At 36.3% G+C, this 25,340-nt stretch overlaps 1 protein-coding gene across 2 annotated transcripts in view; it reads right to left on the bottom strand.

Annotated features, from left to right (window-relative positions):
* Positions 1–282: 282 nt before the first annotated feature.
* Positions 283–25,340, bottom strand: part of LOC127640527 (cytosolic carboxypeptidase 4-like) — a 207,668-nt gene continuing 182,610 nt past the window's right edge. For both annotated transcript variants that reach the window (XM_052123142.1, XM_052123143.1), the window contains exons 23-24: positions 21,610–21,773; positions 283–1,791 (exon numbers count right to left, since the gene is read on the bottom strand). In XM_052123142.1, coding sequence (XP_051979102.1) covers positions 1,509–1,791; positions 21,610–21,773 — 447 coding nt within the window. In that variant the 3' untranslated portion in view covers positions 283–1,508. The remainder of the gene's footprint in view (positions 1,792–21,609; positions 21,774–25,340) is intronic.

The raw sequence follows: 25,340 nt of genomic DNA, 5'->3' as shown, positions 1-25,340 counted from the left end.
CTGGTGTTAGAATTTTTCACCATGGTTGTTTTGACTCCTCACATTAGCTATTGACTTGATAATTAGACTAAATATTCAATTGTAAAATGGGTCCAATTTGAAAAAGAACTCATTATATGTAACTTTCTTGGAGAATGTCACACAATTGCAGACATTGCATTTGCAGACATTTTCTTGTAGAGAAGAAATCAAATAAAAACTTGACAAACTCTTATATCAAAGACTTAAATTGGATGAAATGGAAAGAAAAAAAATGGAAGAAACAACAACAACTCTCAGAGTGAATGTTATGTTTAATACAGAGTCTGTCTCTTTATACTGTTTTAACAAGTGTTCTTAAAAGAAGGAAAGCCCCTATCAAATTTTTTTGGCAGCCAGAGCTCTGTTATATAATTACTATTAAGCAAAATTCTAAAATTGAATTATGTATGCAGAATATTCTCTCTCTCTCTCTCTCTCTCTCTCGCTCTCTCACACTCTCTCTCACTCTCTCTCTCTCTCTATATATATGTACTGTATAAACGTCAGTATTAATTTATAACTAATAATCAAATTGAAAAATTGTATAACATAACATACTAAAAACAAACGCTTATTGATTTGATCAAAGCTAATATTATAATAAATATTGTTAAAAGTAAACTTTATATGAAGTGCATATATCTTATTTATGTAAAATAAAAGTTATATAGAGAGGTTCTTGAATTGCTCAGCAAGCTAACAGCCTGTTGTTTACAGTAAGTAGAGTTGTAAACAAACCCACAATGTTGTCATGATTTGAATTAATGTACGATGCACTGCAGAGACCAAATCGTTGGCTCATCAAATAATGCAATGTTGAATTATTCTTAAAGTGTTGTTCTAGCTATGAAATACACTACATGGCCAAAAACTAAATCAAATGCTCAACAAGCACATATGGCTGTGGTATTTTGGCATCTACATTTTGGCCATACAATGTATATACAGTTACATCGTTTAGATTTGTAATGGTGGAATCTCATCTATGTTCAGGCACTGACAATGTTTTGCAGGTGTGCATGTTTAGCACTTCAGACTTCACTCAAGACCTCGGTAACTAAATATGTAATCACCCTTAAAGGGACAGTTCACCCATTAGTTTAAAAATAAAAATACAATCTTTTACTCAGCCTCATTCCCTCATGCCATTCCAAACCCTGTATGTTTTTTTGTTTCTCCCCTGTAAAACACAAAAGGAGATGTAAGGCAGAATGACAGTCTCAGTCATCATTCACTTTCATGGTATGGAAAGATGATGTACTCAAATTGAAAGTTTACTGAAGCTAACATTCTGCTAATATCTCCTTTTGTGTTCTACATAAGACAGAAATTAAAATATGGATGACATGGGTTAGTACTGTACAGTATTTGGACAACATGAGGCTGTGTAAATAATGACTAAATCAAATTCCTTAAGATAAGCTAATACTCAAGACACTATTTTGTAACATAAATGACAAATAACAGAAAAGACAAACAAAGGAATCCTAACAATAGTAGCTGTTGCCGACGTTAATGCCATTACACTGTCCATCCTTGATGGTTAGAGTCTCCAGGGCGTCTTGTGGCAAGATGTGAGGAAGGAGATGGGACTTCCTGTCCGTTTGCAGTCTCACATTCTCGCAGATGTCTGCATCTCCTTCATCCTCCTCCTCTGCACTATGTATGTTACCATTCACCTCCATGTCCAGATCGTTGGCTCCAAACGGGTCACTGAAGGACGAGTACTCGATCTCCTCAGTGCAAGGAGGCTCATCGTCCTCATAGCAACTGTAGAGAAAGCAAAGACAAGCTCATTTATTTTCACATTTTAGAATAACAGTAAAGTCATCAAAACTATCTATCTATCTATCTATCTATCTATCTATCTATCTATCTATCTATCTATCTATCTATCTATCTATCTATCTATCTATCTATCTATAATTTTTTATTCCCATCCATCCATCCATCCATCCATCCATCCATCCATCCATCCATCCATTATTTTTTATTCCCATCCATCCATCCATCCATCCATCCATCCATCCATCCGTTTTTATTCCCATCCATTCATCCATCCATTTTTTCTTCCTGTCCATCCATCCATTTTTTCTTCCAGTCCATCCATCCACCTTTTCATCCAGTCAATCATCCATCCATCCATCCATCCATCCTTTTTATTTCCATCCATCATCCATCTTTTCTTCCTGTTCATCCATCATTCATCCATTTTTTCTTCCAGTCCATCCATCCATCCATCTATATTTTCTTCCTGTCAATCATCCATCCATCCTTTTTTATTTCCATCCATCCATCCATCCATGTTTCTTCCTGTTCATCCATCCATCCATCCACCCATCCACCCATCCATCCATCCATCCATCCATCAGTTTGTATTCCCATCCATCCATTCATCCATCTATTTTCTTCCTGTCCATCCATCCATCTATATTTTCTTCCTGTAAATCATCTATCCATCCATCCATCCTTTTTTATTTCCATCCATCCACCCATCTATTGATCCATTATTTCTTCCTGTCTATCTATTCATCCATCCATCCATATACATACATCTTTTATTCATGTCCATTCATCCATACATACATACATCTATCCATCCATCTATCCATACTTTTTTATTCCCATCCATCCATCCATCTTTTCTTCCTGTTCATCCATCATCCATCCATCCATCCATCCTATTTTATTCTCATCCATCCATCCATCCATCCACCCATCTATCCAACTATTATTTCTTCCTGTCTATCTATTCATCCATCCATCCATCCCTTCATGCATCCATCTTTTCTTCCTGTTCATTCATCATCCATCCACCCATCCATCAGCCCATCTATCCATCCAAAATTTAGTAATTTCTTCCTGTCTATCTATTCATCCATCCATCAATCCTTTCTTCCTGTCCATCCATCCATTTATCCATCCTAGAGGAATAATAACTGTCTTCAGATTCCTGCTCTTCAGAGTATATGCCATACATACAAATTATGTACTGTAAGTAGCAGGCAAATGACAAGTGATTTGGGTGTTCAAAGCAAAAAAATGGCAAAACCCATCTTGATCTGAAAGCTAGAAATGCATTCGTCTTGATAGTAATGGATAAAAGTCATCACCTCATCACTGATATTAATTTGAACAAAAATGCATTGCTCTGCGCAGTCACGGCCTCTCACTAGATCCACCAAAGAATGCAGTGACCTTGAGTTGCTGAGCGGTTTGATTGACAGTATACATAAAGCCCAGTCACACTAATCAGATCTAAACCACAGAGATCCTTGGAGAACGGTGATGTGACGAGCAATCTGATTCACCCCGTCCTCGCTGCGGTACATGTGTGTGTGCACGTGTGAGTTTGTTTATCATTTTCACTGCCCTGGGTGGAAATTAAAGGGAAAAATAACATCTGGTGTACCACAATGTGAAGAAAAACATTGTATTTTCCCCTCTTCATTATATGGGAAAAATGAGATGACGCTGTCAGTGAAAGACAGAGCGTGTGGGAGAGGTCTCATGAGACACAAGAGAACTGTCACTTTCACAAACAAATCACGTCCTCTTGACTCGCGAAATGAACCAATTTGTTATGCGATTGTCAATGCAGCAACAGGTGTGAGTTACTCCTCGATTCTTCTGGCTTTTACTGGGTGTCCAAATTTACTGCAGGACACATAACAACCAGGGATATTATTTTTGGTTGAAGCGCCTGCTGTTTGTAAGAATGGATGATTTGCACATACAGTTTTACAAAAGGAAGTTAAACATATTTAAGAGTCATAAAATGTTGTGAAAACATAATGGGAATATTAGGGATGTATGCAGTCGCATATGATTGACTACAGTGCTGAAATACAGAAAGCCTGTTTTTGGCTAGACTAGTAAAGTCTAACATGTTTACGCAAAGCGGTTATCAATAACAGTGTAATTATGTAAATTACATAAATTAAATTATCTGTAATTATACTATATGTTTAACAGTAATTATATGCAGGCGACTATATTCTGTGTTTCATTTTTATTTTATGATCAACCAAATTTCTTATTTTCTATTTTTTAATTTTATTTTATCAAACAAATAAAATATAAAAAAATCATATAAAATTAAATACATGACAACTTGCTCCAACTTAACATCCCTTTTCCTGAGAACACAGTTCAATCTTTCTTTTAAGTTTGACCTTCATAATATTGTTAGTTATAAAAATAATAGTAGTATATCGGATAGAATTTACCAAAAAAAAAATCTAATATAATATTCTTTTTTTCTCATTTATTTTATTTTATTATTTCGTGCTTTGTGACTATCAAGGCAAAAAAAAAAAAAAATGGTATTGTAGTTTAGCTGTAAAGCAGGTAAGACTAAAAAGAAGTCTTTACCATATTTAACTAGCTAAAAAAAGCTCTTGCCTTGATTTCTGATTCGAAATGTTACTGGAGAAACACCTCTTCTCAAAAACTCTCCATTATATGGTGTTATTTAATGAGCAAAGAGCAAACTGAAACTCATTCTACATTAATTAACGGGGAGCAAGTACAGTTAGTGACAAATTCTAAATATCTTGGTGTAATGCTGGACAATAAACTTAAGTGAGATGTATGGTCTGACTGTGTAAGTAAAAAGCTTCAACAGAGAATGTACTTCTTAAAGAAATTACTGTCCTTTAATGTTCAAAATAGAACACTGTTGATGTTTTATGGGGCTTTTATCGAAAGTATTGTGTCTTTTTGTGTGATTTGCTGGTATGGTAATGCCTCTGAAGCTCAGAAGAGATCATTGGGGAAGGTGGTAGTAACAGCAAGTAAATTACTAGGAACAAAGTTAGAGAGTATAGAGAGTATATACAAAGGAAGAGTGTTAAACAAGGCTAACATCATTGTGAATGATAAAAGGCACCCTTTATCCTATACTTTTGAACTACTACCATCAGGTCGACGATACTGCTTACCTAGATGTTTAAAAAATAGGTTTAAATTTTCTTTTATTCCTCAAGCAATAAAGTTTTTAAATTATCCTCCCCCTAGTGGTAGTAGATGAAATAGATGCTAGACTGGATATCTTAATTATGTTTACTATTATATTTTATTTTATGTATTCAAATTGTAAATAATATGTCAAATGTGAATTTGCCAAATGTTGGGTGAGTTGCTGTACACTGCAAACACAATTTCCCTACGGGGATAAATAAAAATATATACAAATACAAATACAAAATATTTGACAGGCTAAACATTGCACCACTAGTAAATTATACGCTGAAGAAGTCGGTACTGAATTACAAAGATAACTGACCTTTCAAAACATAAGCATTGACCTTTGAAATTCTGAATAAGGATGTGTTTTAAAAACATGGTCTACTTTCTATAATTATTCAGAAAGTAAACACAAGCAGTGAAACACAGATGCTATGCATTGGGGCTAACATCTATTCCATATATGGTATTAAAACACAAAACTGGAGCCAGATATTAAATATAATAATTACAGTCAATTACATGGCATTCCCAAACACAAACAAGCAAGCATAATTATACATATATCTACATAAATAAAACAGAAATACAATTAAATAAAACCTCAAGGGACACTGCACACTGTTCTGATAAAACAAAACCAAATGTTCTTTTAAATTTGTAACCCTCCCCCTCACAGTAATTCTTTGAAGAAAAACACTGACATGTGGAAAACATACATGTTAGTATATGTACCTATGCCATGCCCAAAACACAAGTGTAATTCAAGTTTTAAGAAAAAATAACAAAAATGACATTTGGAAGCAATTTAACCATTTCACTAAGAAGTGGCAAGTGGACTCTTTAGGCTCGCACATTAGGTTACACGAAACTGCAGCAAGGAAAAATCATTATTGTCTTTCATTCAGTTACCACAGCAACGCACGTCAATAACATTTTGATGTCAACAGAATTAACTTCGAATGATTAGTTTTGAGGAACAGGACACCTTCATCTCTCCCAGCAACACCACTTTGGCATATTGTTTAAAGCGATGCAACAATCCTGTATTTCTGACTTAATGAGCTTGTTTCTTGTCTGAAAGGAAAGACTACATGTACTTATGCAAGTCTGGTTTCAATTACTTTAAGTGGCCACTGAGAATGAGAGCTGTGTCCATTTTTGTGCTGCTCGGCCAAGTGACGTCCATGCGTCTTTGCGACAGTTAGCAACTCAGCTTTTCAGGACTCAATCATAAAACAAAACACCCGACATCTCGAAAGATCTTAATAAGACAGTGTAGGCAGAATAAAAGAGAGAGGAAAAGACAGAGGGACAGACTCCATTGTTACCTAGGAAAAAGGCTGGAGTTTGTTTAATATGTTGTTGAACTACTGTAAAGAGGGGCATGTTGTCACACTAATTGGTATAAGTTGAAACAATGCAAAATAGCCTTGTTTAAATAGCCTATAATATCAAAGATGATCAAATAATTGTATTATTATTTATTATTATTATAATTTGATTTATTTGTTTGTTTATTTTTGGTAAATTAGAAATTCTATATTATATAATAATATACAAAAATTAAATAAAAAAAAACTCATTTTGTTACTCTTTAACAAAAACTCATGAAAACTTGCCCCAATCTGACATTTATGAACAAATAAATTATGCTTAAATACAATCACAATTGTATTTCCACATTACAGTGATTATACAATTTAAAATAAATAAACTTTTATCCTGCAAACCACACCTTTGTTTCACAAACACTTTTTTTTGCAGCCATTTAATAAACTTTAGATTGTCTTTTTTGTTGTTTGATATCTTCTGTGTAATATTGTCTAATGATTTGTTACATTTTCACGGATGAGATTCTTTCATTTTTTTCATCACTTTATATTGGTGCCGACACCTCATTGAACTCCTTTATCAAGTGACCATTATAGTGACATCATATGGAATACTGGACATATCAAGTGGCTAGAGATAAACTTGTGAAGACGGTTGAAATGTGAACTGAAAAAATGAAGGTTTGTTAAATGCAGTGATCTAACTGTGTACATAGATTTTATTATAGTTTGTGCGCTGTCATGTCTGAATCCTACTAGTCTTTCAACCTAGCTACAGCAGAAGGAAACTGAACTCTGTTTTTGAAATCCAGACAAATATGGACAAACTGAGTAAAACTTATTAAACGTTTAGTAGCACTGTAGTCTTAAATCTAATATAAGGCAACATGTGAATCAATTGTCACATGGTACAATAAAATTGTAGCTTATATATATATATATATATATATATATATGTTATGAGTTATAGACAAATATTTTCTCTATTTCAATACAATATTGTCTACAAAGGAAGATGTTGTTTAGTTAGTAGCCCCAACTTAATATAAAATGTGGTGTTTACTAAATCATGTTTTTACCATTATTTAATAGTTAATTAGTAACAATAATTAATTTTCTCAAAACAGTTTTATTTGGTGAATATGACAAACAGGTCTGTTTCATATTTATCCCCAAACGCATGGCTCTCAAGGTGAGACAAATTTCAAGCTTCGATTAACTTGACACAATGACCTAAAAACAGTACGTTTATGACGCGATGCAACCAGAACCTGATGCAGGTGTACATTGACCTGTCAAGCCCTTATAATAAATCTCGGACTGTATTGACGAATTCAATTGCAAAACGGATTGCTATGAACTGTGGACCGATGATAGGCTTATGTTCAATAATATGGAAATAAACAATATACTGCATTCTAAAGCCACTCTTTGTATTGTCTTTTTTAATGCAATAAGTAATGCGTATGCGTTTTACATTAATAATGTAATGCGTTTTAATTCTGTATTATTATTATTTTGAATATTTACTGTTTATATTTTATTTATAATTATTTAATCATTACATATTGAAATATTGTTATTTGAGAGGCTTTGTCAGCAAATATTTATGTATGTGATTAATTGCGATTAATTCAATGAATTAATTGGTTTACCATGTAATAAATTCAATTATTTAGTACTGATTTAGGGCCATATAGCAGGTGTGAGTGTGATATTGCTTATATACAACAGTTCGATGAACAAGTCAATTAAAAAAAAATTGAAAAACTGAGTAAAGTCTTAAAAACTTGTGCATGGAACTACTTTCTTACGCAACGGATCAGACTCTGCCATTGCTGGTTCAAAACTAATGATGTGTCCAAGCCTTCATTAGTAATTCAAAAATGTCACTTCAGAAAACGTATCACGGCTTGTGCTGTTTCTAACAAGTCATTGATTAAACAAGGATAGACTGATGGATGTGTGTCTGTGTGTGTGTGTGTGTGTGTGTGAGAGAGAGAGAAGAAGAGCCACTCCCTGTTGTTTGGCAGTCGCCTGCCCCGAGTAGAGGACAGTCCACCCCTCAACACCACAAAGTTCCAGGCGGTACCGGTCCAGCTCCCGACAGAAGAGTGGCAGCCTCTCCTCCGCTGTGAGTGTTCGAACATTCCACGTGGCCATCCGTAGTGGCTTTTTGTTGTTTCTGGAGGAGCCCCGAGGGTGAGGGTGTCCTTGACACCAGGACCTACCGTGGAGCTGATCTGCCCACTGACCATCAACTTGTCATCTGTAAGATGCGCCTGCCATTCTTCCACTCCGGTTGTGGGTGTAAACCCAGGACCCCTTTCAAACCCATAGTGGCCTGGTCTAGGCTAGCTGATGAAAGTTGCAAGCGAGAATTTCAGCATCGCCTGCAGCTGGGGTTGGCATCATCCCTCACTCCTCTGGATGTCGAGGGGAAATGGGAGAGGTTTAGGACTGTGGCTCATGTAACTGCAATGGCAGTTTTGGGCACGCGGTCCAAACCTCCTCAGAAACCCTGGCTGATGGAGGAGGTGTTCAGGCTGGCTGAGAAAAAGCGACAGGCCCACTCTCATCGTCTACAGCATACCACGTCAGAGAATGAGGAGGCTTACCGCAGCCTTCGCTCGGAGGTTCGGAGAGCCGTGAGGCGCTGCAAGGATGGTTGGTGGTCGCGGGTTGCTGAGGAGAGGGAGTCTGCCTCAGTGGCCCACGATCACAAATTGCTCTTTAATTCTATCAAAAAAGTTACTTGCAGCACCACACCTATTACCATCATTAGGGGAAAGAACGGTGATCCAATCTCCGACCCCCAGAAACAGGTTTGTAGATTTGCTGAGCATTTCTGTGAGGTCCTGGGGGAGGGGAGGGCCTGAGCCTGGGACAAAGTGGGGATGACCCTGCTGGGGCTGCGGTGCCACAAATATTGGAGGAAGAAGTCGCTCCCTGTGGGTGGCTGGCTGAGGTGCAATCTTTGGAGGAAGTACTGAAGGCGATCCAGAGACTGAGACCAGGAAAGGCACCAGGCAGAGATGATCTCCCCAGTGAAATGCTGAGGGAGGGTGGTTTTGTGCACAGACTGCCCTACATGACATCATAACAACAGTCTGGAATCTAGATCTGTCCTGTGACCTCCTGCCAGCGGGCGTTCAACACTTCACGTGGCCTTAACTTGTACATAGCCTGGCACAAGCGCCGAGGTGACGTCACCGCCACTTAGTGGCGAATGGCGGTTGTTGTTGTTGTTGTTGTGTGAGAGAGAGAGAGAGAGAGAGAGAGAGAGAGAGAGAGCGAGCATGTGCAATCACCTGTTGCCACATCCAAGCAGAGATGCTGTCAGCTTTCTGACGGTCAGCTTTCTCATTGGAAAAATTAGTGGTGGTATAGTGGCTAAAGCACAGGGCTGTTAATCAGAAAGTCACAGGTTCTAACCCCACAGTCACAGGTTCTAACCCCACAGCCACCACCATTGTGTCCTTGAGTAAGGCACTTAACTCCAGGTTGCTCCGGGGATTGTCCCTGTAATAAGTGCACTGTAAGTCGCTTTGGATAAAAGCGTCTGCCAAATGCATAAATGTAAATGTAATCCTGAAGTTGTCCGTTTAAAGCTGTTTAAAGCTGTATTAGTAATGTATTATGTATGTATTAGTAATTCAAATGATCACGGAGCGCTGTTCTATGTAAACAATGACTAACAGATTCACTTTACGTCACCAACTGGCTCATATTACACACAAAAATGATCTTTTTGACACCACCTGCTGGCTAACATATGTAATTTAAAAAATAAAGCCAGTAACTCCTAACAGATCGGCACTCCTCTTATACTTTGTTGTAAGCGGAGTGATACACACACAGTGAAGCATCCGAGTGCTGATGATCTCAGACCATCAGTGCTCATGGAATGTCTCTCGTCCAATCAGATTCGCGGACCGGAACTAAATGTGGTATATATATATATGTATATAAAACAAACTTAAATTAACCTGAAAACACAGTTCAACAATTTGTTTAAAATCAGCCGTCATTACATAGTTGTTCCTTGCCTTTGAGTGGTGGTGGCGTAGTTGCTAAAGCACAGGGCTGTTAATCAGAAGGTCGCTGGTTCGAACCCCATGGCCACCACCATTGTGCCCTTGAGCAAGGCACTTAACTCCAGGTTGTTCCGGGGGGATTGTCCCTGTAATAATTGTACTGTAAGTCGCTTTGGATAAAAGCGTCTGCCAAATGTATAAATGTAAATTTAAATGTAATGTGTGCCAGTGTGGATTTATATTTCTCTTGTTTACTCAACAGCTATTACACAAATATGATGATATTGGAATTTTATTTTGGAAGAATTCCTTCATTTAATTCATTTAAGAAGGTTTTAAATTAGGTGTTTGAAAACAATTACTTAAAAATTTGCACATTTGTGTCACTGGACATTCAACAGTCAGAAAGAGAGAGAACGAAATACATAAATCAGTTTTTCAAAAGTCAACGGTATCTTAGTGTAGGTTAAGAGTTCTTTGTAGCTAATTTGCTGCAGGTTGGCATGCAGGACACAATCACTTGTCATTTCAATTACACAAACATCGCTTGTAATTCACTGTAGGTATGGAAGAAAATCAATGCTTGTAAAGAGGATTGTGCTTCTGTGGCTAGAGACTGTACACAGGGACTCTGTGGAATAGATAAACAACAAAAAGTTGCTTGGTTTGCGGTTGACCCCTCAGTTGTGAATGACAAACATATTAACATTTGTATCTGCTTTTACAGGCTTGCTCTCATGTTTATAGACCAACGTCACTATCACCATCTTAAAACCAGAGAAATTTTATTTGAAAGAAAAGCATTTTTTCTTAAACTTATAATATAATTTAATATAATAAAACATTTCCCCATCATGTCCATCAAAATAATTTATGGAAACAAAACTGCAAAAAATAGCTATTACGAAAACCGTCATAGCCATCATTTACCACATTTACACAGTAGCATCAATTTAGTATTGAGCAACTTGGCAGATTCGTTTTCTATGAAAATGTACCATAACATAGGTTATTTATATATATAGAAGTCTTAAAGGTACAGTAGTGAACTTCATTAGTCAAAAAATGTAAATGTAAAATGGTTGTAAAGCTAAATTACGAATATTTTGGGAGCACTGTTAATTTTAAAATTGATGTATACAGTATATGGTTCTTGATGTTACATGTATAGGTTCTTTTGATCAGTGTATTGGTTTCTGGGTTCTTTAAAGCACAAATAGATATCAAGAACTAGAGAATAAAAAAGTTCTTAGTGGAAATTAAACAGGTTCTACAGCTGCTTCCAACTGTAAAACTCTTTTGGTTCTAATTTGAACCTTTATTTTGAATAAAGCGTATGTCTAAAAATCGCAAACATCTTTCATTGGTTAAAAATTTGAAATAAAGAAGTTATCTGACATCAAGTCTAACTTGAGTAATTAATTTCACAAAGTAATATTGATTTGTTGAGCTATGTGGTCATCAACATGATAAAATCTTTAGTTAGTTAATGTAAGTTCATATTGCATTAACTAATGTTAACTAATACAACCGGTTTTAAATATTTTAAATATGTATTAGTATACGTTGAAAGTAAAATTAACTAAGATTAATAAATGCTTAATAAGTATTGTTCATTGTTTGTTGATGTTAACTCATGTTGTTAACTAATGTGAACAAATGGAACCGTATTGTTTAGTGTTACCAAAACTTTTATATCAGAACTGAAAACAAATATATCAACAATTTGGTCTTGATTCCATGCAAACTAAAGGACTTTAAGATTGTATTATTATTATGTGCAATAAGGTCTTCTATATGTTTTTTCATAGGCAGATATACTTTTTAAAAAAATTACATTTGAAGTTGAATATGGCTTATTTTTATAAGGCATTTTATTAGCTATTACTGATATTTAAGCTATTTAGAATACAGGAACATGATTTAATCACACTTAAAAAAAAGATTAAAAAAAGTTACGTATATCTGGAGAGAGGTGTGCTGCACAACTAAGTGGCATGAATTGCTTCTCAAATCCTCTGTTAAAGACCTGGCTGAAAAATTGTAATATATATATATATACAATGGGTTACAGCTCCAGATTCTTGAACTACTTAAGAGGCAGCAATAGGTACAGATAAAATGGGAAATTGAAATGAAATTATGTTGGACATGAATGACTTTTCTCAGAATGTATGAACTTTAAAAGAAATAAAAGACTGCGAGCTAACAAAAGTCTGTAGATAATGCCAATCCAAAATATTCAGACATTTAAACCTGCTCAAACCTTCTAGTCTTCCAAGAAACCTAGTGGGCTGTATTTTTTTTATTAAATTTTTTTCACAAAATATGCATTCTTAGAAGAGTTCCACATCCAATTCTGGTTGCACTATGTGTATCCATGCACACCATACATGTACAACTATGAACAAACTGTCTATCTCTTTAAAAAGTCCCATGAGAATGACTCAAGAAGAAAAAAAATCAGTCCAAAGTTCTGGAAATAATTTCATTTGCAGATTAGAAGGGGCAAGCTGCGTGCAGCGTGTCAGGAGCGGGCGCGTGTGTGCCTGCGTGACGGCAGGGGACAGCGATTCAATCAGCTCTCTCCTGGGAGATGTCCATATCGGTGCAAGGATATGCTGCTCTTGTTTACAGTGTGTGCTCTCACAAACTATTACAGACACCTCATAAGAGAACTGCCAGTGAATATCTCCTAGAAGGCATTCAAATCAACGCCACTCAAAAGCTGTTTGCAGCCCACTTTTCACGCTCTTATCTTCCCCTCCCTCTCCCTCTGTCTGAATATAAGCTAGCCGGAGAAGTGTAGAAGTAGTTTAACTTTACAACACACTCCGCTATCAAGCCTGTTCATGTGGAGACTGTAAAGTAGAAAACAACAGTTCTGAATTTTAAGTATGCTTCTAATGAATCTTTTGGAGAGTCTGTCAAATCGTGCTGTAACGGGTTCCCGAACTGGTGTCTCCGGCTCCCCTTAATCTCTCTCAACCCAGCGATTACGAGACTCAGCGCCAGCCATGCACCCTCACCGCCAGGACACGCCCTCCTTCTCATCACACGTGCATTAATAATTAAATGTGCAACTGAGCTGTATGACATTTTAGGCAAACTTGCAGTGGTGCAAAGCAATTAGCGTAATTAGCAATTAGCGTCCCTGGTGTTGATTGGTTCAGTGGTTTTGGTGGGAAACTTAGAAATGCATTCTTAGACATTGTTCTCTAGATACATGGATGGATGGATGGATGGATGGATGGAAGAAATAGCAACCAAAAGTACAGTTTTCCAAGATGTAATAGTGCAAAATTGTAGGTACTAGCAATAAAAAAAAAACAAGCAGCATGTCTACCATATTCAAAAATGCAAGTTCAATATGTTTCTCCAGAATCCTAAAACTGTGTCCTAAACAGGCTCTATGCGACAAGTTTCCAGCAACAAGCAATCTGTCTATACTAAACGCAAAACAGCTGTGCAACACAATAACAGCCAATCAGCACATACTTGATATTTAATGTACAGTTGTGTGGAACAGTAGTTTGGCTAGTTACTTTATGTACCTTGCAAGGACATGTATGAAACCATGCACCATGGTGTAAAGTACAAATAAAAATATAGCTGCAAGCAGCAAATACGGGGCCAAGCACACCAATAGCATGTTAGGAAATATGATTAGACATCATTGATTTATGATTTTAAGAAAAGCAATATAAATGACAGAAGTTGCTTAAATTACAATACTTTTATATATTATTATAACTTTTGACTAATAGGTGGCATTGTCACAAAATGTCTATGGTGTGGTCAGGGTTTGGTGACAATGACAAACACAAAGTTTCACATCAATACACCAAAGCATTGTTGATACAAAGCCTCCGAATCTTTTTGGTGTGTTGCTGTCTACTTCATTGGAGCGCTATTCAAGAACCGTTTTGTCTTTTGATAAACTTTTGACGTGAGTGTCCCTAAATAATACATGACAGATTTCATACGAATTGGATGTGCAGCCTAGGGTGAGTTTGAAAAAGTAGATTGTCAATTAAATAAAACATGCCTGACAGGCAGTATGGTTGACCGTGGCAAATTGGGTCTCACCGTACTTGGCATGACCTGAGGAATCTAAAGAGAACAGTTACAGGACAATAGGCCAAACTCAAGCATTAAAAGCATTTTTAAACATTTAGTTATAACTTTTGACCACAAACATTATAAGTACCCTCAGGGCATAGTGCTGATGAGGCATACCAAGTTTTGTAATGGTACGCTAATATAAAATTCTGAATTTCCTAAACCCAAAATGGCTGACATAAAAACATTGTTATTCGACTTTGTCTGCCTCAAGGAATCTAAAGAGACCAGTCTCATGATTTTAGGCCAATTCAGGACTTATAAATGAAAAAATACATCTTTCATGTTCCCAGACCACTTGGTGGCGCTGTGCCGATACTGGGTATGTACCCTCAGCTCATCCTTGTGATGACATACAGCAAGTTTTGTGTCCGTACACTAAAGTGTTGCGAAGATACAGCCTCAAGTCCATTTTGGAGTGCCCGCTGTTGAATTCGTTGATGCAGTGTATGAAAATGGTTTAGTCCATCTTCTTGAGTTCGACAAATGTTTATAATAAGCATTTCAGATGAAATGCGAAACATTTTGAGCAAATGGGGCACACAGTTTAGGAGGAGTTCGAAAAGTAGGTTATTCCAAAAATTCTAAATGGCAGAAAATCTAGTCGGGCGAAAATTGAGACCATGGTCTGCAATCGACTCAATCGATGGTTGGGATCTACTATCCACCCTTATGGTCTCCCACCTTGACGGAACAACCTACTATTGCACTGCATTCAATCTGAATGTGGGTGTCTGAGTTAAGACTTCCAGAGCATAAATAGTTCAAGCACTTCCTGTCAGATGTGAGGCCATAACTTGCATGCTCTCGATGTCACAATTTGGCAGGCAGAAAGAGATAACATTCAATTCTTAAATGCACTCAGTTTACTCCATCCATCTGTTCCAGACACTTGCCAAGCGGGTTGACGATAGGGTGAACATTTCAGGGCATAACTCTGTAACAAGACCAACACTAAATGTGTCCACTCTCAAGGCATTTAGCAAAACTCTGGATTTAGCAGGCATCTGTTCAAATGAATTAACATCAGCAAATGTGGAGATGCACTGCTCCCTTTATTCAGAAAAACATCAGGCCAGTTGTTCATAAGATTTTGGGATGCAATGTGGATCTCTTTAAATACGTTTTGGTGAAATCAGAAAGGCTCAATAGAATGGAGAGATTCAGGTGACTGATTGTGTCTATTTAACAATCATTCACTTTCTCTGCTCCTCTGTGGTGGAATAACCTTCCAACCTCCACATGATCTGCTATTACCTTCTCAACATTCAAGAACCAGCTGAAAACACATCTGTTCTGTGAGCACTTAACCAATCAACACTAATTGCACTTACTACTGCACTTAACCTGCACTTTATGTACAGAAGAAAAAAAGGAAAAATAAACCCTTGTCTGTCTCTTTCTTCTGTGCTAGCATCAAGCACCTACTCCAGCCACTGTGAGAACTTGGCAGTCCCATACTGCAGATGTTGTTAAACTTTGTATGCAAATTGCTTGCTATCTGTCTCATTTGTAAGTCGCTTTGGATAAAAGCGTCTGCTAAATGACTAAATGTAAATTATTAGCCCAGTTAATAACAAAATCAATGAATGTTTGTATGATTTCTGAGCATTTTATGGAAATGTATTATGAGCAGTTCAGAGTTTAGCTAATGCACAATGAAGTTTGTCGTTATGGAAACACATTTTTTTATCATACATAAGAAAAATTAGGTAAAGAATAATACCGCGAGATCAAGAGACGTCGTTTGGGGCTGAATGAGGAATCTATGGTGTAATAAGGTAATAACATCTAATATTTAAACTCATAAAACAACCCTACTTCAGATAAATAAAAAAGGGATATATATTGCTTTGGAAGGCGGTGATACATCAGTCACTTTCTCTCAAAAGATTTCTTAAATGGTCTAAATAAATTTAAATTATGCCAGCTAACTGCCAGGTTCAACCTTCGCCAGTTTCCTGAAAGGCGACAGTAATTTCAGAGTGGATTAACAAGTAAATGTAGCTTGGTAACTTTTGATGGAATAAGTTTCAAAGCAGCTTGCTCAATTCTCATTTTCTGAATTGCTGTAGGTGCAATCATGGCCAAGCTGAGTGAATCTGAGGACAATCCTAATGGATGAAAACAGGAAGCTTTTTGTCTTTGTCTGAGAAAATTACTAAGTAAATTGAGCAAAAATTGGAAAGTAAATTTAAAACACCTTATATTAAATTTGTGTCTTGTTTTACTCTTGTCGTTGCAAGCCCATTGACACAAAAAGAGAAATTCTAAAGAATGTGTGAGTCACCCTTTTTGCCATGCAATTACAATGAAAGGGCTAAGCAGGTTCAAGCTTTAGAAAGGATGCAAAAGCACCATAAAGGTATCACAAATGTGTGTTGTTTTAGAGTTATTTTAAGTCACTGCAAAAGGGGTCATTTTTAGAAGTAGAGAGGGTAAAATGTTTAGATTTAGTATAATTTGAATTTAGAAATATTTTTTATTTAATTTCTGTGTTTTCAATTAAAATCCAAATTTACTGGTAAAAGTAAAGTGTGTGCCGATACAATCCTTATTAATACTAGCTATGATTTGTGTGTCAGTAGATGAAAATGACTATTAATACTTGCATGCTCTATAATTTAACTGAAGCTACATTTAAATCCTGAACCACATTTTACATGCGTATAAAAGGAGCATGTGACTGTCTTAGAAATACTGTATGCCAGACATTCAACAAGGGTGCGGTTAATGTACAAAAGAATGTCCATATTTCTATATTTCTATAGTACAGGTTTCTGTACTTCTTATTCATTGCATACAGTCCATTTACACAACCAACCTCCAGATTAAATTGCACTTGGCCCTGCCCATTATGCTTTGTGCACGATTTTGCCAAACCCACTTGCGCCTAGATTTAGCACATACTTGCCAAAAAATAGCAAAACTTCATGGCCATGCCCATTGATTTAGCACTTGACTAATGGCAAAATGCTATGCTTGCCCTATTAAAATAGAGCCACAATATGTAAAGGAATGTTTCTGGTTATGTACAATTTATGTTTGTAAATTTGCAACATAATGTTGAATACCACAATGTTGATTTTCACATTGTCCCATCGCTTATTAAAAAAGCAAAAGTCACAGTTACAGTAAGGCACTTACATTATAAGTGAATGGGGCCAGTCCATAAACATTAAAACACACACAGTTTCAAAAGTACAGCCAAAAGATGTTAGTGCAATAAAATAGTTTACAGGGTTTATCAGCGTTATGTCATCATGGTGGCGAAGCTGTAATTTTCTATGTAACATTATTACACAGATACATTTAGTAAGTTATTTGATCTTACTAAAATCATGTAGGCATTTGTAATGTTTATGTTTGTGGATATATTTCAATGTTTATGGACTGGCCCCAGTCATTTCCTTTTTAAGTGACAATGAAACTTCCTCTTTTTTTCTCAACATTTGTGGGATAATCAACATTTTGCCAAAAATTGTGTCGATCGAGCTTAATTTGTACCTGGAATACTCCTTTAAGTTGTTATTCACTGATAATCATCCCCTTTCAATGAATAATTACTTACATTTCAGACTGTTTCTCACACAGGCTTGGAATATAGTGCACATAGTCATATGGACCACTTTAATTATACTTTTATGGTGCTTTTGCATCTATTTTGAAGCATAAAAGTATCAGTCCCCATGTATTCTAATTGCATGGAAAATAGCAACCAGCACAATCTTCTGAATTTCTCCTTTTGTGTTCTAGAAATAAATAGAAAGTCATATTAATTTTGAATAACATGAGTACATCTTTGTAAGGGGGGGGGGGTGTATATGAGTGAAATAGCCCTTTTATAATAATTAACTTCCAGTAATACTTTGTTTGTTTGTGGCTCCTGTTTGTTTGTTTATTTGTTGTTTGCACTTCTAAAGATCCCTTTTGTGTTTCACAATCTAATACATTTCTTGCTTGACTAAACTTTCAAGTTAGAGTCTTTGGTGAAGCACTATGATGTGAGATAAGAAAAAAAATCGAGCTTCGAAAGAATTACAGGGCAGGCCAGAACATTCCACCGGGACTCATTTCCAAACTCTAATGAAAGGAGTGGAGCAGTAGTATAAATACAACATGCAGGTATGTCAAGCTGTAATGTAAGATGTCATGATTTAGAATAGTGGAGATGTTCAAAGCTTTTTTATTAGCGGTTGTTATCTTCTGAAGAGATTGGCATCAAAACGCCATATGCAAAAAGGGTGTTCTCAAAAGCCTTTAGTTCATTAGATAAAAAATACACTGTTAGATATTAAATGACGTCACCAGGAAGCTTTTCAAAGCTTGGCATTCCGAAAAAAGTGAAGTCAGACACAAAATTAAACCTTTTCATTTCAACACTCGCCCTTTGATAAAAACCCATCTCAGGATCTATTCAGAAATTGTGTTTTATTATTAGAAAATCAATTCTGTGGACTTCTTTTGACTATCAATGCAAAGAGAGAGAGAGAAAAAAAGCAGTTTTCACATGTCTGACAGTGGATCACAAAAGATATAATAGACCTGAAGATGAAGAAAGCCAGAGTATTCCTGTGAGCAGTGGAGCTTTGACATCTAGCAAGTATTGAAGTGCTATGTCTGGCTAGTTTTTATTCGGAATTGCATAACCTAAAGTGTTGGGGAGGAAAATAGCATATGAATGTGTATTCTGTTCCCGTATAGTAAAGCCACAAACAAAAAGGGATTCCTGTCAGTTCTGAAGCATTCTCTCTCCTTTGTGTCTAAGGCTTGAGTTGAATAAACCATCCGCATGACTTGTCTGGGATGATTTTGGATGTATGGCATCAGAATAGCCAGCAGTCCTAGAATGACTTGTGTAAAGTACAATGAAGTCTGCGGTGAGAGACGGAGAAGAGAGGGAGACAGTGCTAGTGATTGCATAATATGACTGGAGCTGTGAAACTGGTGTACACTGGCTTTTAATGGAAAGCGATATCAGTTGTCGGGTACTGTGTTGGCTGTCAAAAGAGACTGATCAAGTCACTACAGACCTTAAAGCTGAAAAGAGACATCTGTAATGTAGACAGTCTTTCTCTTTCTCAAATACACACATTCCTTGACCAACCTATAAAAATGGGGACTGCCAATTGACATCTACTGTTTTTAAAGGGATAGTACACCCTGAAAAGACAGATGTCATGATGTTAGGCAGAGTAACAGTCTTAGTCACCATCCACTTTCACTGTATCTCTGACTGGTGCTAATATTCTGCCTAACGTCTCCTAATATGTTCACCTGAAGAAAGAAAGTGAAATGGGCTTGGAACGACAGAATTTTAATTTGTGGGTGAACTATCCCTTTAATTAATTTATCGTTAAACTTATTATGTTTAGTACTGATAAATCCTAACCTAAATGCAAACCTTTAGGTACAACTGGAGTGTTGGTGGCGTAGTGGGCTAAAACACATAACTGTTAATCAGAAGGTCACTGGTTCGATCCCCACGGCCACCACCATCGTGTCCTTGAGCAAGGCACTTAATCCAGGTTGCTCAGGGGGGATTGTCCCTATAATAAGTGCACTGTAAGTCGCTTTGGACAAAAGTAAATGTAAAATGTACAACTCTTGGCATTTTAAGTAGTGACTAAACATATTATCTTGTCTCAATTCTTTCCTTTTTGTCAATGTCACTAAAGAAGTTTTTTTTTTTTTTTCACTAACAAATCTGGGAATAGGTTTCAGCTATTTTGACCCAGACCTAACACCTAAACTAGTGTTGTGACCAACTGACTATTATAAAGTGTGATCAAACATGGTGTAAACTTGCAAATAAATGCAAGTCCTTTGTAAATTAATGAATACACTTTAATTATTTCCAATCTTGGTCAAAAGCACTGAGATGTTTTATTTACAAAATGACACTTTGCTACAATAATAAAGCACTAAACTATTTGATTTACTACATTATTTTTTTTTTAATAAGTATTAAAAAGCTGTGCATTTCAGTTTGATCTCGTTACGGTTGATGGGGTCGTTAATTTATTTGTCTACAAATGAATGAGAAATTACACACTACCCTCCACATCCACCTTACCAGAACATAATTCCTAAATTAATCCAACATGAGTACGTAAGCTACATTCTGCAGTTGCTCATAGTTCAGTTACGCAATACTCTTGGGTAGGACCAGTCAAGTTTACAGTTTCTCCTCAAAAAAAGGAAAGATAAAGAGGAAGGGGAACAAAATAAAGCATGTGAAATGAGTGAGTGAGGCGAGGGGTGGGATAATCTCCTCAGAACACTGAGCAGTCTGTGTGCACAAGATGTAACAATTCAAAACGCACACAAAAGGGATTTAATTGAACTTCATAGAAATCGATAGCTCAGCTGTGGTCCATTTCATTCCATGACAGAAATCGAGACTCTAAGTGAATTTTAACTTGAGGATGGTGGGGAATGGAAAAGAGTTGGAGAGAGAAAGAGTATGTGGGGAAAAGACAGAAGTTTAGAGAGAAGAAAGAAAAACAGTGAAAGTGGCATTGCTCCCAGGAAAGCCCTTTAGTGGCAAATTGAAAACTAGAAAGGCAGCCGATGCACTTTGAATGCTCTTCTGTCCATTTCCCGGTGCTATAAGATCATATTTAAAAATAAAGCAAAATGGCTGCCTCACTTGGCAACAATCGCAAAACTCTGGAATGTGACTTTTAAAAGTTCACTATACAATATTAAGGGACTGTTCACAAACAATGCATACTAGCGTGATAAAACATTAGAAGCAGTGCAACAGATGGAACAGAAAGCAGATGTCTTGAGATGTGTTTTAAAAGTTCTTATAACTTGACTCAACACAACAAATTAAAAAAGCAGCAAGAGACATCACAATGGTCAAATTGTACCGTCTAGTGCATATACATACAAAAACAAGACAGTGCAGAAGGACGCAAAATTTGTCTTGTGTGAATGGTTCCTAAAAAGGTCACCTTTTTAAATAATCCCATAACAGTACTTTCAGAATAAATGGTTATCTTATAAAAGCTCCAAAATGGCAGTTAAATGTGTGGCCCACATAATATTTTGGTCCACTTAAATGAGTTTTAAAGCTTCAGTTAAGTATGTGGCGAAGTAAACGTTAATGTAGAACTCACTTATTGGATTTGTGGTCGACGACTTGGTTGTTGAGGTCCAGCAGAGCAGAAGCATGGTGGATAAGACGGCTGTTGTAAAGGAGGGAGTTTTTCCTGAGGGTAAGAAGACTTTGACTAAACTTCATCCCCATCTCTTCCATTTCATGTGTGCCTATCTGAAGACCCTGTGAGGGGAAAAACACTTCAGATTGACATTTGACATTAATAAATGACAGACTGACTGATTGAGGGCTGTCAAACAGTATGTATGTCTATTAAGTCTTTAGCTATCTGTAGCCACTTTCAGAAGCCCTTCTGTGTTTGCTTGAAGGATATATATACAGTGGACCGAATAAGTATTTGGACAATTAAGCCAAGGTGTGATGTCATTTAGCAATGTTACCATACTTTTTCCTATCCCATTTTAATATACAGAGATATCTAAGGGCCATTCTACGGAGCCCCTTAGAGGAAAAGGTGGGATTTTTTTTGCCCTTGCAATAGTTTGCATTCCTTCGAAACAAATTTACCATGGTTTTTCTACAGTAACCCTATTTTAACCATGATATTAGTACAGAAACTATTGTAATAATATAGGAAAACAAAAACAATGGTAATACAATACAATTACATATATAATTATGTGGTTACCATGGTTTTACTAAAAATACCATGGTTAAAATATGGTATCTGAAGTAAAACGATAACGACAATATTAACCATGTTTAATCTATAGAAAAGCAATGGTTACTATATACAGTACTGTGCAAAAGTTTTAGGCACTTGTGAAAAATGTTGCACAGTGAGGATTTCTTCAAACATAGTGCCATAATTAGTTTTCATTTTTCAATTAACATCATAACATCAAAGTCTAGTAAACTTAAAAACTAAAAGCTAAATAAATATTTGGTGTGACCAACTTTGCCTTCAAAACAGCACCAATTGTCCTAGGGACGCCTGGACACTTCTATCTATTTAGGCTGTCTTAATTGCTTCTGTCTCTTCATGAAATCCCAGACTGACCCGATGTTCACTGGGGAGCTTTATGGGGCCATGCCATCTGTTGCAGGGCTACATATTCTTCTATTCTATTCTATTCTATTTGCAGAAGGACTGTTTGGGAGTCTAAAATGTATTTTTCCTATTTAAACACTACAGCTAAATATATAAATAACCATCTTAAGACAAATTATTCTGTTAAGCTTTTTGCACTGTACTGTAGATGCTGTATACTGTATTGTGAGAGCATGCAAAACTATTTTAGAAAAGAAAATTGCGCTCTATCCTCCAGTCTTGAGGGCTCCTTACCATTCAGATTGAATGCGTTCTTGTGCTAAATAAAAGCTAGACATGGTGTAACGCATATCTGGATCTGAATGCTTTCGGGGAAACAAACCCGATTGTTTTGATTGTTTCACAACAATCATTATTATAATTGTTTTATTTTTGCACTTGATAAAGCAAGTGGGGCAGAAATTACACACATGACTTTTAAATCAAACTTAAAAATATACCAAACCAAATTGCATTTATTTTGATGATAGATAGCACAAGCACAGGAAGACATTATGAAGCTAAAGGTATAATGGTCAATATGAAAACAAAAAGTATTTGGACACTTTCTGATTGTCTAAATTAGGTAATTATGTTAATGTGATGAACTACAGTACACGTTAAGAACAGTTGGTTAAAAATAATTGCAAAAATGGCTCAAAAGATTAAGGTTAACTCTAAGAAAATGATATAATTTTGTCTAGAAATGTCACTAATATGTTGTGATCTAATGCAATGGAATTCACACATTTTTCAATATGGCTTAAGTGTCCAAATACTTTTTGTCCCCATTGTATTTAGCAGTCTTTTGTAGCACTTTTTTAAAATGGAAAAATCACAAAGTAGCACATAGTCTGGTCCCAGCATTAATCTACATTGGCACCACACGATTGCACACTTCCTACTGTGCACAAACTCTGGCCTCATATAAAGCAATGTTCTGGAAACGACCATTAATGGAAATCCAGACACAAACAATATTTTCTGCCACTAGTAAACAAACACAGCACAGATACTTAAACTTTCACGCTATTCTGGGAACAAAAAACCAGCAAAGACCCAAAGTCCTGACCCAGCGGTTCAATGAGCTGTAGATTACTGCAGCTTGACAAAATCAATAAATCTGCAGCGTCTCTATGTTTCTTCAGTGATTCCTTTGCCGGGATCTTTCACGTTTGCTTCAAATACTGACCAAAGCAATAAATGTCAACAGAAAAACTTTAGGTATTTGCAATTCCATTTGGTGTCACAGGAATAACATGGTGTACTGTACATTATGTTTTTAAGTACCTCTGCTCTGACTTTGGCACAAAAGGACTTTAAATGTGTCATATGAACATTCATAAAAAAAAAGTTCACTTAAAAATCTTGATTCACACCCACAATGCTCACCCCAAAATTCCATTGTCATGTTATGCATTAAGTACCCATGTGTAGCCACTCATTACATGAATTGTCAGACAGCATGAAAACAGACATGTTTATCAATTCATATAGATTCTCGAACTAATAAACTCTTTATAATTACGCTCTGGCTGTGCTGAAACCTGCCTGTTTCAGTGATCAGTTTTCATGTTAGATTAGTCCTTTCATAACATCATAATGACTGCAGGTTATTTAGCCAAGAAGCAGCTGCACCTGCTCGCTCAAGCATGTTATTAGCGTGTGAAACACTGCACGAGTCCCAGAGGAAATGCTGCAATAATTCCCCACGAGCCCTTCATTCACTGAGCAACCCCAGCCTGGGCTCAGAGCAGCGAGCTGGTGCAATCGTCACACTGTAACATAATCTCTATTACAGACCATTAATTATGAACGCTCACTGCTGTCTGCCACAACCTCTAAGGACCACAGTGCATCACCATCGCCCGCAAGATCAGGACGTGCTTGCTTGCTGTGTTGTTTCATTTACAGCGGAAGTGATTGGGTGAGAAAGAGTGTTATTATTGTTAATGAATAATGAAAATGAAATTTAAACATTTTCGTTAACTGAAATAAAAAATGACTTTGACATAGGAAAAAAATGAAACTTATTTTCATGACTCATTTTCATAACCCCAAAAATGACTACAAATCAATTTCGTTTTAAAATTTGAAACGGTATATTATATGAATGTAACAGATATATATAATGGATTTAACAGAATGCTGATGGCTCAATATGCATTTTTAAAGTTCTTTTAACTTGACACAGCATCTTAAACACATGGCGCTCATGAGCGAGATACCAAAAAACTGCAAGACGTGACACAATGGTCAAAAACATCTGCCTAGTGTGTGTATATAAAGAAATACTTTTTAAAAAACATCGCAGACAGATGGAAAAACATGTTCAGTGTGAACAGCCTGTTAATGATCATTCTATCAGACATTTATAAACAGATTTAAACTATTATGATTAAATGTTACTATGGTCAAATCACAGTCGGTGGGATATTTTCAGGAATTATAACTGGAATTAAAATAAAAAATAACATAATATCACAAATGTTTTGAAACAAAGCATGTTATACAATTTGGAAACTTTACAAACCCGCCTTCATTACACGGCCTTGAGAAATTTAGAAATGTTGTTCAAAATGCACCTTATTTTCACCATAACTCCATATAAAGCCTCTGAAAGCAACATTTTCAACTTTTGGATGAGTACATTGATTCTCAATGTGAAAATGCACATATGAACGCATTTAGTAATGTTA

The sequence above is a fragment of the Xyrauchen texanus genome, chromosome 49, assembly GCF_025860055.1.
Source record: "Xyrauchen texanus isolate HMW12.3.18 chromosome 49, RBS_HiC_50CHRs, whole genome shotgun sequence".
In the NCBI taxonomy this organism is placed as follows: domain Eukaryota; kingdom Metazoa; phylum Chordata; class Actinopteri; order Cypriniformes; family Catostomidae; genus Xyrauchen; species Xyrauchen texanus.
The sequence above is the reverse complement of the archived record's forward strand: the minus strand, read 5'-3'. Positions and strand labels throughout refer to the sequence as shown.